Source organism: Pyxicephalus adspersus, chromosome 4, assembly GCF_032062135.1.
Source record: "Pyxicephalus adspersus chromosome 4, UCB_Pads_2.0, whole genome shotgun sequence".
NCBI classification, from domain to species: domain Eukaryota; kingdom Metazoa; phylum Chordata; class Amphibia; order Anura; family Pyxicephalidae; genus Pyxicephalus; species Pyxicephalus adspersus.
The window spans coordinates 135,664,020-135,677,085 of NC_092861.1; the positions used below are offsets into that span (position 1 = coordinate 135,664,020).

Consider the following 13,066-nt stretch of genomic DNA (forward strand, 5'->3'; position numbering starts at 1 on the left):
AAGCAAAAGCTGGTGCACTACCTCACAACACCAAAGATAATCTAGCAAAGTTTTTTTTATTTGCACAGCCTTAGGGTTAAATTATGTTTTATTTTAGTACCATTACAAAATGCATTGCTGGTGCCTGCTATTGCCTTTCAAAAAGGACACATTACAGTAATCTGCCATTACTGAACTCATTCCTATTAAATTGCAATTCACTGACTAAGCTTTTTTTGGGCTGAGTAGTTGCAGTCACACACCTGAAAAAAGCATGAAGATAGCTGTGGGGGAATTTAGCAGAACACCTAAGCTACATATCATGGAGCCAGGGATTAAAAATGGCAATTTACATATTATCGGTGAAGGGACCCTATGGACATGTACACAGCTACCACCCAGGCTTTTGAAGTGGAAAGGTTCAAAAGGTAATATTTGTAAATGTATCAAAATCTAATTATTTGGACATTTTTTACATTTTAGAAATAGAGGTTTGCATACAGTTACTGTGTAAGTCTGAGCTTTTTATTTTCTCAGGACATTTCCCCTGTTCTGGGCAAAGTGACAATGTTTGTGTAAATCCAACCCCTAAAGCCCACATGCTGCTGTTTCTTCCATGGCAGCTGCTACCAAATCCCAGGAGTTGGAGGCTTGAGAGATAAGAGGACATTCTCTCTGTAATGTGACCGTGGTCACATGAATTGCTGAGTGCTTTGTATGGGATAAAGGAGGAACGGATAGTCCATTTAGTATCTGCAAAAACCTACTAAGTGACAGGTGCTCTATTAGTTACTAACAGAATATTTTCATACCAAAGAAAAAAAAAAAGAAAAGTATGCAAGCTGACATACCAAGCTCATCCAAAAGCACAAGGGAATGTTCTGTAGCATGCTGCAGTATACTGGAGGTTTCACTCAACTCCACGAAAAATGTGCTTTCACCTTGGGGGGAAAATGCAACGTCATAAATACGCAAAATATCAGACAAGGATTAGTTTTACACCACAAAGAAACATCTAAAAAGTCAAAGGCTACACTGCACATATTTCTGCCACTGAAATGTCATGACTTGGTGGGTAAATCAACGTGATTTAATTGAGGATGCTTCCAATAAACTGAATAAAGATTTTTTTATTCTATATGCTGAGCCTAAATCCCTGACCTAGACCAAACTGCATATCCATCCTACGTACTTGTTTCAGGACATCAAACATAGTACCAGGATGATGCCGTAAAATCGCTCATCTATAAAAAGTCAGTCGTAGCAACATTTAGAGTTCTATCCTCGCTTGTTTAAAAAGGTATCCAGTTCTGTTCAGGTACACACAGCTATGTCTGTTTGCCAGTTTACTAGCAGGGCATATTTTGTTGCACTTCAGATTCTTCCTCACTGATGGGATTACAATTTTTTTTAAACCTATTTTATAAGTTAGTACTCAAAGGAATCTTATCTGGCAAAACACAGCTGTAACAAACAAGAATCCAATAGGAGTATGGGCATTACCTGCCATGATTCTGTCTGATGCTCCCAGCCTTGTGAACACTCTGTCCACCGGCGTCAGTCTACAAACATCAGCAGGTACATAACACCCCAACTGTGCCATTACCACCAGGAGACCAGCCTAAAGGGAAAAAAAATGACACTAAGCAGAGTTTACCAAGCAAAAATAAGAATCTTTTTTTTCAGCCATGTGGCTTTAATTGAAGTATTTACAGCCAAGTATCCTTTATCCTAACATAATACCTTTGTGCACAGCCTAATATAAGCACACTGCTATTTAAAAAGTGTATTATACTTACTTGTCTGAGTAGAGTGGATTTCCCACCCATGTTTGGACCAGTCACAAGTACACAGTGGGCGCCATTATCATCCTCATCACAATCTTCTTCCTTGCAACCAATCACAACGTCATTCGGAATAAAGTCATCTCCAAAAAAGGTTTTTGTAATACAAGGATGACGGGAGCCTCTAAGCTCCAAGAAAGGTGAGGTGTCATCAGGCAAAGCTAAGACAGGCCTACAAACTGGTCCGTCACCACCTCGGCTGTACTGAGCAAAACACATGAGGACATCTGCAAGAAAAAGAAAAAAGGATCATGTAAATACCTTCAATGTCTTTGTTTTAAAAAGAAACCAATTTTAACAAAAGCTAACCAGAAAAAAACAATTATAAAGATTACATTCAGTTAAAGCTACATTGGATAAATGATCAGGGCTTCTAGTAAAGGCTGGAGGATGTCATTGCTTGCATGCTTTGATAGTTGACTGGCAATTATGGTAAGATTCTGGTTTCAGTCACTTAACTTAGTATGCAGATAAGTTTTACTTATAAGGAAAGACTTTATTCAAACTTTCCTGTTCTATTTATGGTGACCAAAGAACTAACCAGATGATCAAATGACAGCCAGGAAAACTATAATTTGTGGCACAAGGTGTCAATAGCATCATCCAAATTTCTCTGGGAAAGCTTTACCTTTTCCCCGATTCCTGTTTATTCACCATATGCACAAATTTGACTTATTTAGGCTTAGCAAAGTTTTATTTGAAAGTAAAAGCAACAAAACTTACCTAGTACAGCAAAGCATTCTACAGCTGTCTGCCACTCTTTGTAGTTTTTATCAAAGTTATAAAACAACCTCCTCATACAATCTTTAAGTGCTGCATCTCTTCGCTCTTCTGCATTTACAAGCTCCCCAAAAAGCTTCTCAATTGTCTTCGTCCAGTAACGTTTAAAGCCCTTCTTTGTGGATTTGAGCTCATACTCCTCCGGCAAATTGCGCTCAGTTACGCTCTCTGGTATTTCCATTTGGTAGCGATTCTTTGCAGTTCCCCAATAAACAATATTTTTACAACCAAGTCTCTTGCGTTGTTTCTCAAGATAGTCAGTTAAATTCTGCTCTGCAGTCTTGATATCCCTAAGTGCTTCATCATAGTCGGGGTCAAAGCCAGCTTTGGGAGTAATCACACCTGTTTTTCTGGCTTTTTCATGATCAAATGAAGTGTCCCACCTCTTCAGTTCAGAAGACAAGTCTGGGAATCGACCTTTCGGATGTTTATCTTTAAGAGACAGAATCTGCTTGAGTATATTGGACTTAAACTCATTAACAGCGTCATCCATAATCACGATGACTTCACGCATCACCTTAAAACCTTCCAGAGCAGATAGGAAATCTGCTATCTTCTTTTTACTGTAAGTAGTCTCCTCATACATGACTGCTCTGCTGTCCGGATGGTTTTGGCTTTTTAGTGGTGAGCCAATACTATGAATTTTACTCAGAAGTCTCTCTAGATCTGGAAGTTTTTTCAGAAGCTCTCCCACTTCAGTCAGTTTTTCTGGAATAGCCATAAGATCTTCCACTGCGTCAAGACGATCATTAATTGATGAAGGATTGCACAGGGGTGCACAGAGCCATTGTTTTAGGAGGCGTTTTCCAAAAGGAGTAAAGCATGTGTCCAGTTTTTCCAGTAGTGTACCTTCAGTGGACCCATTTGTCCCATTCTGTAAGATTTCCAGATTTGTTAGTGTTACCCCATCAAGAACCATTCGTTGACTGGTTCTAGCAAAGAAACTGGTTGATATTTGGGCTTTTTCAATGTCTATATCAACAGGAACATACTCCTCAAAGTTTCCCATAGAGAGCAGCTCCTGATCAATAAGACATTTTTTCATGTAAAAGATACATGCCCCAAAAGCAGAAAGAGCTAGCTCACTTTTTTCTCCAGGGGTAAGTGCCAGCGAGTCACTGTCTGAAGTCATACCCTTTATAACAGGGGGTAACATGCTACTTTCATGGTCACCTTTGCCTTCTTTCACAAAATAACCTTCTTCAGACAGGGTCTTCAGTGTTTTAGTGCCATCCCAAAACTGAGAGGTAGGCTGCAAACCCTCCTGAATGGCAGTGGACAAGCCACTTTTAAGAACCTTTCTTGTATCGGATGAAGGGTTTCCCTTCTCAAACAGTATCTGAACAGGAGGAAAGTGAGCTACCAAGGTCCTGAACCGCGAACAATGACGATCATCGTAAAACTGGCCAATGTGAAATTTCCCTACCGATGTGTCCACAAAGCACACACCGTACACTCTCTGCTGACCAGATGAATCTTCAAGTTTTTCCTTGAAGCTCAAAAGATATTTACTATGGCTTTCTGAAGGGCTTCCATCCAAAACACTGTAGGTCTGAGTCCCTTTTGTGATTATTCTACAAATTTCTCTCCGTACCACCCGATCAAATTTGGTTGGATGAGACATTGACTTGCAACGTGCTTCCATCATTTCTGGCGTTTCTGTCTGTTCTATTCTGGCTACTTTGTATCCTTTCTGTACCAGCACATCAGAAAAACGCCCAAAAGCAATTTCTGGAAAACCAGAGTGAGCCCAAGCTCCCTTCATGAATGTCAGACCCAATTCATTCACACCAATAACAGCATCCATGTGGTACAGTTCATAGAACTTCCCAACCTTGTAGAATATAACTACATCAAAGTTTTGAGATTTCAGCTGCCACCATTTTCTCATTCCTGGTGTGCATTTATTGAGGAAGTCATCAGGAACGTACAGTGTTGTGGGGTCGTAGTTTTCATCATTCTGTTTTCTGCGATTGCCATCTTTTCTTCGCCCATCTTGTAGCCATTCAAATTTTTCATGCTCCCAAACAGTGACACCTCCAGCACCCCCCGTGGTCGACTGCGATTCAAATGATTCTGGGGCAGAAAAAGACGAAAGCTTTAATTTGGCCTCTGCAGTCACATTGCTCATTCTCTTTGGGGTTTCTGAAAGGTTGTTTTGCAGATTCTTTTTAGAAGCTGGAGCCTTGGAAGTAGCACCTCGTTTGCGTTTCACAGGAACCTTTACTGGACTTTCTTCTTCTGCATCACTCTCTAGTGAAGAAATGGCCTCATCTACACCACTGCTGGCCTCATCACTGCTCCCGGAATCCTTTGCATCAGGTTTGAACTCATCATCAGAGCATTCATCTTCGCTGTCAGACTCTACCATTATTCTCCTTCGCTTGGCCTTTCCATTATTCCTACTTTGACGAACCGGTCTGTTTGATTTTCTTTCTGTCACTTCTTCATCACTTACGGAAGAACCTTCCTGAACCTGATGAAATATTGAAGTCACTTTATCAAATGCTTCCAGTAAAACAGCAAAGTGAACATAAACTGCAAATACAAATATTTTTGTGCAAATATTTACTAAAGGGCATTTGATAATTTTTTTAAATACAGAAAGAGTAAAATACTTCGGAGGCCATTACCAAAATACATAGGCAAGGCATGTCCTCCTGTTAGAGAATTCTTTATTGAAAGAAATATTGTCTTTTTGTGCCCACATCTTCCCTTTTTGCCTGCTACCAAAGCTCAAGCTGGAATTACTACCGACCAAAAACTATTCAAGGTTATATTTTGTATATATTAAGTTATATCTATAATGTATAGGAAGGTGCATAAAGTCAAAAATGCATGGGGCAATGTAATAATCAAGTAATCCCCCCCCTACTCTCACATTGCCCAACTGTAAAAAAAGAAAAAAAAAAGTGCTCTCATAAAGATAACCTTTAATATCCCAGGTCTCCTTCAGTAAAAAAAAAAAAAAAAAAAGGAAACAGTTCATTCCACCACAGCCAAACACCGTAAAGGAATGACGGGGACAACCCTCAAGCATTCTGTTTTACTGCAATATATTACAGCATTGCAGCCCTTTGTGTCTGCAATGCATGAACAGCTCTGACAAAGGTTATCTCAGACAGAAAAAAAAACCCACACAAGAAAATTGATCTCTGACCATTGCAGTGTCGAAAGCTTGCACACAAGGAATAATAATTAAAAAGCAAGGAGTGTGAAGTCTGTATTTGCTGTACAAGTGCTGAATTTTGGTAATCACAAACACTCCGTGCTGTAAGAGACAGACAGATCTAATAAAGCCCCAAAGTACACTAAAAATCCCCAAGTTAGCATCACACAGGATTTTTTTCATGACTTGCTGCCCTTTCAATATATACTAAAAATGTAACTCTAGTTAGTCAAAGGAGATGTACAAAGACTGGACTTCTTTTTGACATCTGTTTTTTCGTTTCCAGCACCAGCAACGCAAAGTGTTGCGTTATGTAATTTTTAATTAGTAATAGTCACCAATTCTGCTTAGTGCCCCCTCCCCATATCTATTAGTCCATTCATTTATATGCAACCTCACTGACCATTAGTAATTTGCAGAAGGTGGGTCATGTTCCTCAGCACAGCTTGTTTTATAAGTGTAAAACAACGTGTGCAGTTCACGTTTCAAATGCAGGTAAACCAAAATATTTCTGCTTTTTATTCTGGAGCTAAATTTACTCTAAAAACACATAAGGCCTCAATTCACAAAACTAACAAAAGGAAAGGGATTTTTCTTCAGGCCACATGTCTAATTGTGCAAGCTTATTTGACATCTTCTATTGTGCTAGCTTTGTGGGTTTAGCCATGTGGTACAGCCAAATTTACCAGATGTGATAATCAGAAAAAAAAATATTTCTAACCGACAGCAACATAGCATGTATTTAAAGATCAGATAGAAACATTTAAAGAAAAAAAACTGTTAGATGAAAAAAAAAAGCAGAACACATCTGTCTAACAGTTTGTGGGGTGAAAAATGCAGGTTAATCATTTTTCATATCAGGGTTTTTACCTCCATTTCCTCCTCAGAATCAGAAGGCTCCGTGCAAACAGCCAGCGCTAATCTCTTTTCTTTTTCTGTTTTCAATGCATCATCTGCCATTTTCATTGCTTTAGTTATTTCAGGTCTGGTATTAAAAAACGTGCCCCCCTTTTGAGCTTCTGCAGCAGAGGAACCTAAAAATACAAATGAAGTATTTAAAACAGATGGTCTGCATATATGCAAAAGATTCGAACTGAACATTAGAAAAAGCTGGGATTGGCCCACAGCTCACTGCTCTTTTATCATTCAAATGGCAACATTAAGCAAAGTGTTTGCACACAAAGGTATTGTTTTTCAAATTTTGCCATCTGAACCTGCAGTTCCTGTGTCTATTGTTTCAAGCAGAACTAAAGTTGCCATTTTAAAAATACATGATCAAGCTGGATATTGTTGGAGAAAGGGACAGGTGACGTGCCTTCTGCAAGAATCTCTTACCTGCCTGATCACTCCAGGTTTCTGGCAAAAAAGTTGCACACATGCAGCGTCAGCCTTGTCTGCCAGGATACCCAGCATTCCCAGCTTCCTCTGCACGTGCCAGGAACAAGTGAACTCCTGCACAGGAGTTACACCATCTTGGACCAATCAATCAGGATTGCCAAAGACTGCAAGGAGGAAGCAAAGCTGACCGGCACCGTGCAAGGGAACAGGTGAGCGATGCGGGATTTAGTTCCACTCCAAAAAACGTACACAATTTTACCACAACCCAAGAGATTCTACAACTTACAAATTGCATTGCAAACATTTTGTATGACACAAACACACTGACTGCCAGGCAAATTTGAACAATGACCAGATATGAAACGCCTAGAACAGAAATGATTTTCGCACTGAAATATTCTACCGACAGAAGAGGTTTTCACTATAGCAAAGAAAGCTATACTAACAATGCTTTTAACATAAAGGCAAAACATTTTATATAAATCTTTTGTAATCAATGCCATAATTATTTACAGTGCACAGGTAAGAGTAGAGGAAACTGGGTGTTCAAATCCTTCATTATTTGTGGGGACAATTTACAAGCTATGTAGACCAGGCACATCATGGATTTTTTGGGTTATATGCGGTGCTCTCTCTTGCAGCTAACAGCCATTTTACAGATCTCAATTGAATGAGGTACTAATGGAAAAATGATGCACCTTTATTTTTCAGCAAAATGATTCTTGAAGTGTTTATGCACAACACAGAAATAAGAAGAGTAGGTCCAGTTATACGTCTATGTGAGTTTATAAACTTCTCAACATTGAAATCTTTTACCTGTGTAATTCTTCACATAATTTACACCAATCCATCCTCTAGTTGGGGGGTCATCAAAGAACTGCACATGGACATTTAGAGACTTGCCCCTTCCTCTGAAATGAGTGTCTTCCCTGGGGTGGTTGTAAACCAATGATGGCCACCAGGGATGACCTGGCATTTTGGCCCAAACAAGGTCACCAGGTGTAAATTCACAAACACTGTAGATAGAAAAAGGATTTTGTTAAATTTAAAAAATGCAATTAAAAAGTAACAATTTATAGAACTTTTATGCCACAAAACTGATATAATTTTAATGCCGATAGCTTTTCATTAATTATTTTAATGCAACCAGAGTAAGAGAATTTGTAATAGTCTCTTGCAATTTCTTGTATGGTAGCACTCTAGACTGGAGGAGAGAAAGAGGAAGAAATGTGAGCCAATCAGATGAAAAATCAGTTAGTTGTTCCTTTCACCATCCAGTAATCATGCTAGAGGTAAAAAGGGGATAACACTAAATATTTTCAATGATACATAGCCAACAGAGAAAGCAATGTGATCCACGTGGCTCTGCAAAAACTCAAAAAAAAAAATTTTTTAACAGCATATATCATATGTATTTCATCTGTGTATTTAGTTACTAGACATGGTTTGTCATTAAATAAAAGGGTGCCTGTCTTTTATATAATAAAGTTTTGTTTTTTAACTTTGTTTTTGTAATTTTTCAGGGAAGAGCCAACCCTTCCTTGAGCGGTAAAGACTGAACGGGAAGCTGCAGCCTCCAGGGATACCCACATCAACATATACTAGGAGGCTGTTGGCTTCTTCTGTGCATGCGCTGCACAATTTTTGAGGAAGGTGAGTCTCCTGATCTCACACCTGATTTGGTGATGTAAGAAGAAGCCAGTAAGAGAAGAAAGGAAGCTGGGACTGCATGAGACCTACTACTCACTCTGTGGAGGGATCAAGGGCTTTACACCTGTAAAGGTCAGTGTACTCCCCAGACCCTTTTAGCCAAGCGCACCCCCCGACACTTTTCCAGTGGTTACTGAAAAGTTGGGTAACAATTCAAGGACCCCAACCCGCCTACAGCTTTCTCCCACCCAACTTTAAAAAAATATCAGTAGAGAACACCGGAGTTTTTTTTTTTTTGCTGAAAGTTTTGTTTTAAAGAATAAATGACCTAAAGAGTTCACCATATTCCAGGAATGCTGAAAACAGCATCATTCATTCTTTTCACTATACCTAATAACAGACTGTCACATATATTTGTACAATAATTAAAAATAATGCTTAAATAGATCACATGGCTCTATTCCTAGCAATACAGTGTTCTCTCCAGCCCCTTTTAGCCAGATGCAGCACCCAGCTGTTTTTGGGTGGTAACTGAAAAAATGGGTCACAACATGAAGTTAATAGAAATATGAAACGTACAAAAGAGATGAGTATTAGAACAATGTATAGGGATGGCGGTAGAGATCTAATTTGAGAATTCTGAGAATTATAGGCGACAACCAACTGGGAACACTAAATTTGCTATGTGTTGCCCTGCCTAGTTTTTAAAAACAGCTTCTTCCCATCCAGCTTAACATTTCTGGGGAGAACACTGTAATAGCTACATTTTCATTGTTTGGTATTTCCCAAGGTCAGGATTCAGTTCCTGGGCCAAGATACTGATTCAGGGAGGTGGGACACAAAGTTATCATTTGTTGATGTCAGCTGAAAACCACACAGACAATCACTGTGCAAAGTTACTTTCTTTGTTGGGTCATGGGAACCTCTCCCTACAAATCTGGGTCAGCAAACCTGACCCATGTCCTCCCTTCCACTTCACCCACCATGGATAATCCTATTATGCACAAAGGACAGAGAAGTTGTAGAGATCTCAGGTTTCTACAGAAGAAGGGTTATTTGGTCAGGGAGATGTGGCTTGTTTTAGACAAGAATTTATAGAACAATGGATTTCAGATTGATAATCAGAGACTGAACACATTTTATTAGATATAGAAACAAATGTGTTCTTAATTCCAAAAGTTTGAGGTTTCTTTTTTAGGATTCCTAGGAACGTTCCCCTATGGCTCCTGGTACCTTGCCAGCTGCACCTTAAACTCCCTGGCAGTATGAATACTAAGTATTTTTAAATGTAAAAGCCGTACATTTAAAAATACTTAGTATTTTAAATTTCCCACCTCGTCCCACCTCCCAGTCCTGTTCCCCAGCCTCAAGCTTGCACCCAGACGTCCGTCTGGCATCGCCAATGGAAAAGATGACGGGCAGCACTGGAGGAGGCCGTGGGCACCTTTTCCTAGGTAAGCTGTTTAAACTCCCTGGCAATTCCACCCCGAGTGTGGCTCGGTGTTACCGCATTTGGTATGGATAGTTCACCCTGAGCCAAACTCAGGATTACCGCTAAGGAGGTTAAAGAAAATTGACAGCTGGTGGTACAGAACCGCTCATAGCACCCAACGGATGAGACATACAGCATTGCAAGGAAATGGTAATGAGGCCACAATCTCCCTGCCAGTCCAAACACAGCCAAACTTCGCTCATTACAAATATTTGCAAATTAAAGTTTCCGGCTCATTTGTGCCAGGCCATGGTGCAGGCAAAAGAGGCAGCTGCCTTTGGCTTCACTCCTTTATGTTAGCCACAGCAACCGGTTATTTTCATTGTCCAACCCATGGACGGAAACCGCTACCATCCAGCTCAGGATCAAGAAGAAATCTTTTCCCAGAGATTTTACACCATATACACAAGGTGACCACAATCCAAATACGGTTTCAGGATGTTACCCATGGGGTACACAACATAAAGCCTATGGAGGTGAATCCCAATCACCAAACTCCACCCATGAAGTTCAGTATTTGTGAATCATTCACACCCAACTTTCATTTTAAATCAGCTGAAAGCATTTCGTGTACAAAAGGTGCCCATTATCATTATCCATAGCATGTGATGCAGAGGGACTCTGTATAGAAGCAGCGATCTCTCTGCACAGGTCCCTGCTGATTGGAAAGCTCTATCTCTGGAAGTGTCAGACCTCTGCAGAGAGGTGTTTGCTTCCACAATACTTCTCTGCATCCTGTTGGCTTTCCTGCTTATTCTCTGACTGTTTCAATGGGAAACAAAGCCATTATATGTATTTTGTTATGAGGAACAAGGAAAGTATTTAGCCAAATAAAGTGAAGGTTGAGGTTTTAAAAATCCAGGGATCATAAAGATCCATAGCAGGTTCACAATAGAGACTACAGGAGCTCTGCCTGTCCTGCTGAGGGCCTGATCTCCACCGTGCAGCGCTTGGGGTGCATTCACACCCTGCTGGGTCACCCCAGATCTTACCCGTCTCCTAAAACCTTCACTACTTCCCACCATTCCATATCTCCCTCCTGTTGTGTGACACTTCCCCCACCTCTTAGATTGTAAGCTCTTTGGGGCAGGGTCTTCTCCTCCTCCTGTGTCACTGTCTGTCATTTGTAACCCCTATTTATTGTACAGCGCTACGTTATATGTTGGTGCTATATAAAACCAGTTTAATAATATTAATCCCACCACCTGAGGCCTCCATGGCAGGGATGTGGATGATGCATGGCAGGGCCACATACACAGGAGTATCAGAGAACCTCCTAGTCCAGCAATGTGACTGCTCTGATCTGTGCCATGAGCATTGCAGATACCCCCTCCCCCCTTCAGCTAGTATGGAACTACAAATCCCAGCATTCCCAGAACCCTTTAGGAACAAGCATGCATGCAGTGTACATTTCCTCGGATACCCGGGCCTAGGGGTTTTACATGCAGCTCGCTTCTGGGAAGTACCTAGGTGTGGCAGCCCGAGGGGTCTTCCCTCCATGTTTCGGGGCCGCCGCTGACTCCTTAGGAGAAGAGTTAGCTTTCTTCCCTGCCAGGGGAGGCACGTCAGCCTCGGTAGGGGAATTGGTCTGCCCGCACTTGGTCCTGCTGGAGAGAGGCGGAGATTTGACGAAGAAGTTGAACAATGTGCTCTGCTTGGCCATGGCGGCGGTGCCCTCCGCTCCGGTGTGCCACACACACACACACAGATGGCGGGAAAAGAGTTCTGAGAGGGTGAAACGTCACCGGCCGGATGTGTTCCTGAGCAGAATCAGCCAATCCGAGGAAGGAAGGGGCGGAGAGCGGAATGCTGGGTGAGCACGTGGAGGGTCAGGGTGGTTGCTATAGTGACGCAGTGGCTTTGTTATTGTCAGAATATAACTTATGCACAGAAAACAGAAATAAACTAATAAGAAGCTAAAATAAACAAATAAAAATATATATATAATAAAGAGGAAGTAAAATGAAAAATACCCAAAACAAAAAAAATACACTAACCTTCAATCCCACAGCGAAGTTGATCGGTCTGGTGGTGTCTTCCATCGGGTCCTGCATCGTCCCAATATCTGTCTTCGGACTGGCGCTCCCGGCGGCACCATATTCGCCTCTTCTTCCGGGTTCTTCTTCCCAGGCCTGAGATCGGGTGACATTGGTTGGAAAAAAACTTGCGCAAGATCGGCAGTTTTTTTCCTTTTCACAAAAAGGCTTCTTCTGCGCATGTCTGAGATGCTTGGGCTAGCTCAGAAGAAAGCACGCAAGAGCCTCCCGGGATGGGTGACATAATTATCCCGGGAGGCTTTGCGCTCCCATTCATTCTCCATCGCCTAGGCAAAGAACAGTTCTACCTGCACTGCTTCTTGCTGCTATCTTTCCCCTTGTCTGCTAGTCTCGTCCTCCTCATGGTACTTCAAATGGATCCCTCACCTAAAATGTTGCTTCCCCACCTTCTTTTACATCAGATCCCTCTTTGCTCAAACTTAATGTGGCCAAACAGTTGGCTAAAGGCATCATCAGCCAAACAAGGTAGGCAGACAGCAAAAAATGACTAAAAAGAACAAAAACAGGCAAAAAATAGGGCCTTGAAAATGATAGGGCTTAAGGCAACCGCCTTACTTGCCCTGGAACACCCCTTCTGCTTACTGTCATGTGGGGTGCACATCTGTAAGAATCAACTTTGCTCTGCAATAAGCTCACCAGCCCTAGAAGTTGTAGGTGTCTAGGTATATGTGGAAGCAGAGGGGAGTATCAGCACCCACAAAGCATATCATTGTTACTATTCCAGTATTTATATGGCACCAACATATTACACAATGCT

At 41.2% G+C, this 13,066-nt stretch overlaps 1 protein-coding gene across 1 annotated transcript in view; it reads right to left on the reverse strand.

The window, feature by feature from the left end:
• The window catches only part of MSH6 (mutS homolog 6), a 14,100-nt gene extending 2,119 nt beyond the window's left edge, over positions 1–11,981 (reverse strand). The window contains exons 1-7 of the mRNA XM_072409735.1: positions 11,719–11,981; positions 7,927–8,126; positions 6,643–6,806; positions 2,547–5,079; positions 1,779–2,050; positions 1,483–1,600; positions 831–920 (exon numbers count right to left, since the gene is read on the reverse strand). Of these exons, the coding sequence (XP_072265836.1) occupies positions 831–920; positions 1,483–1,600; positions 1,779–2,050; positions 2,547–5,079; positions 6,643–6,806; positions 7,927–8,126; positions 11,719–11,915 (3,574 nt within the window). The 5' untranslated portion in view covers positions 11,916–11,981. The remainder of the gene's footprint in view (positions 1–830; positions 921–1,482; positions 1,601–1,778; positions 2,051–2,546; positions 5,080–6,642; positions 6,807–7,926; positions 8,127–11,718) is intronic.
• Between the last annotated feature and the right edge of the window lie 1,085 nt (positions 11,982–13,066).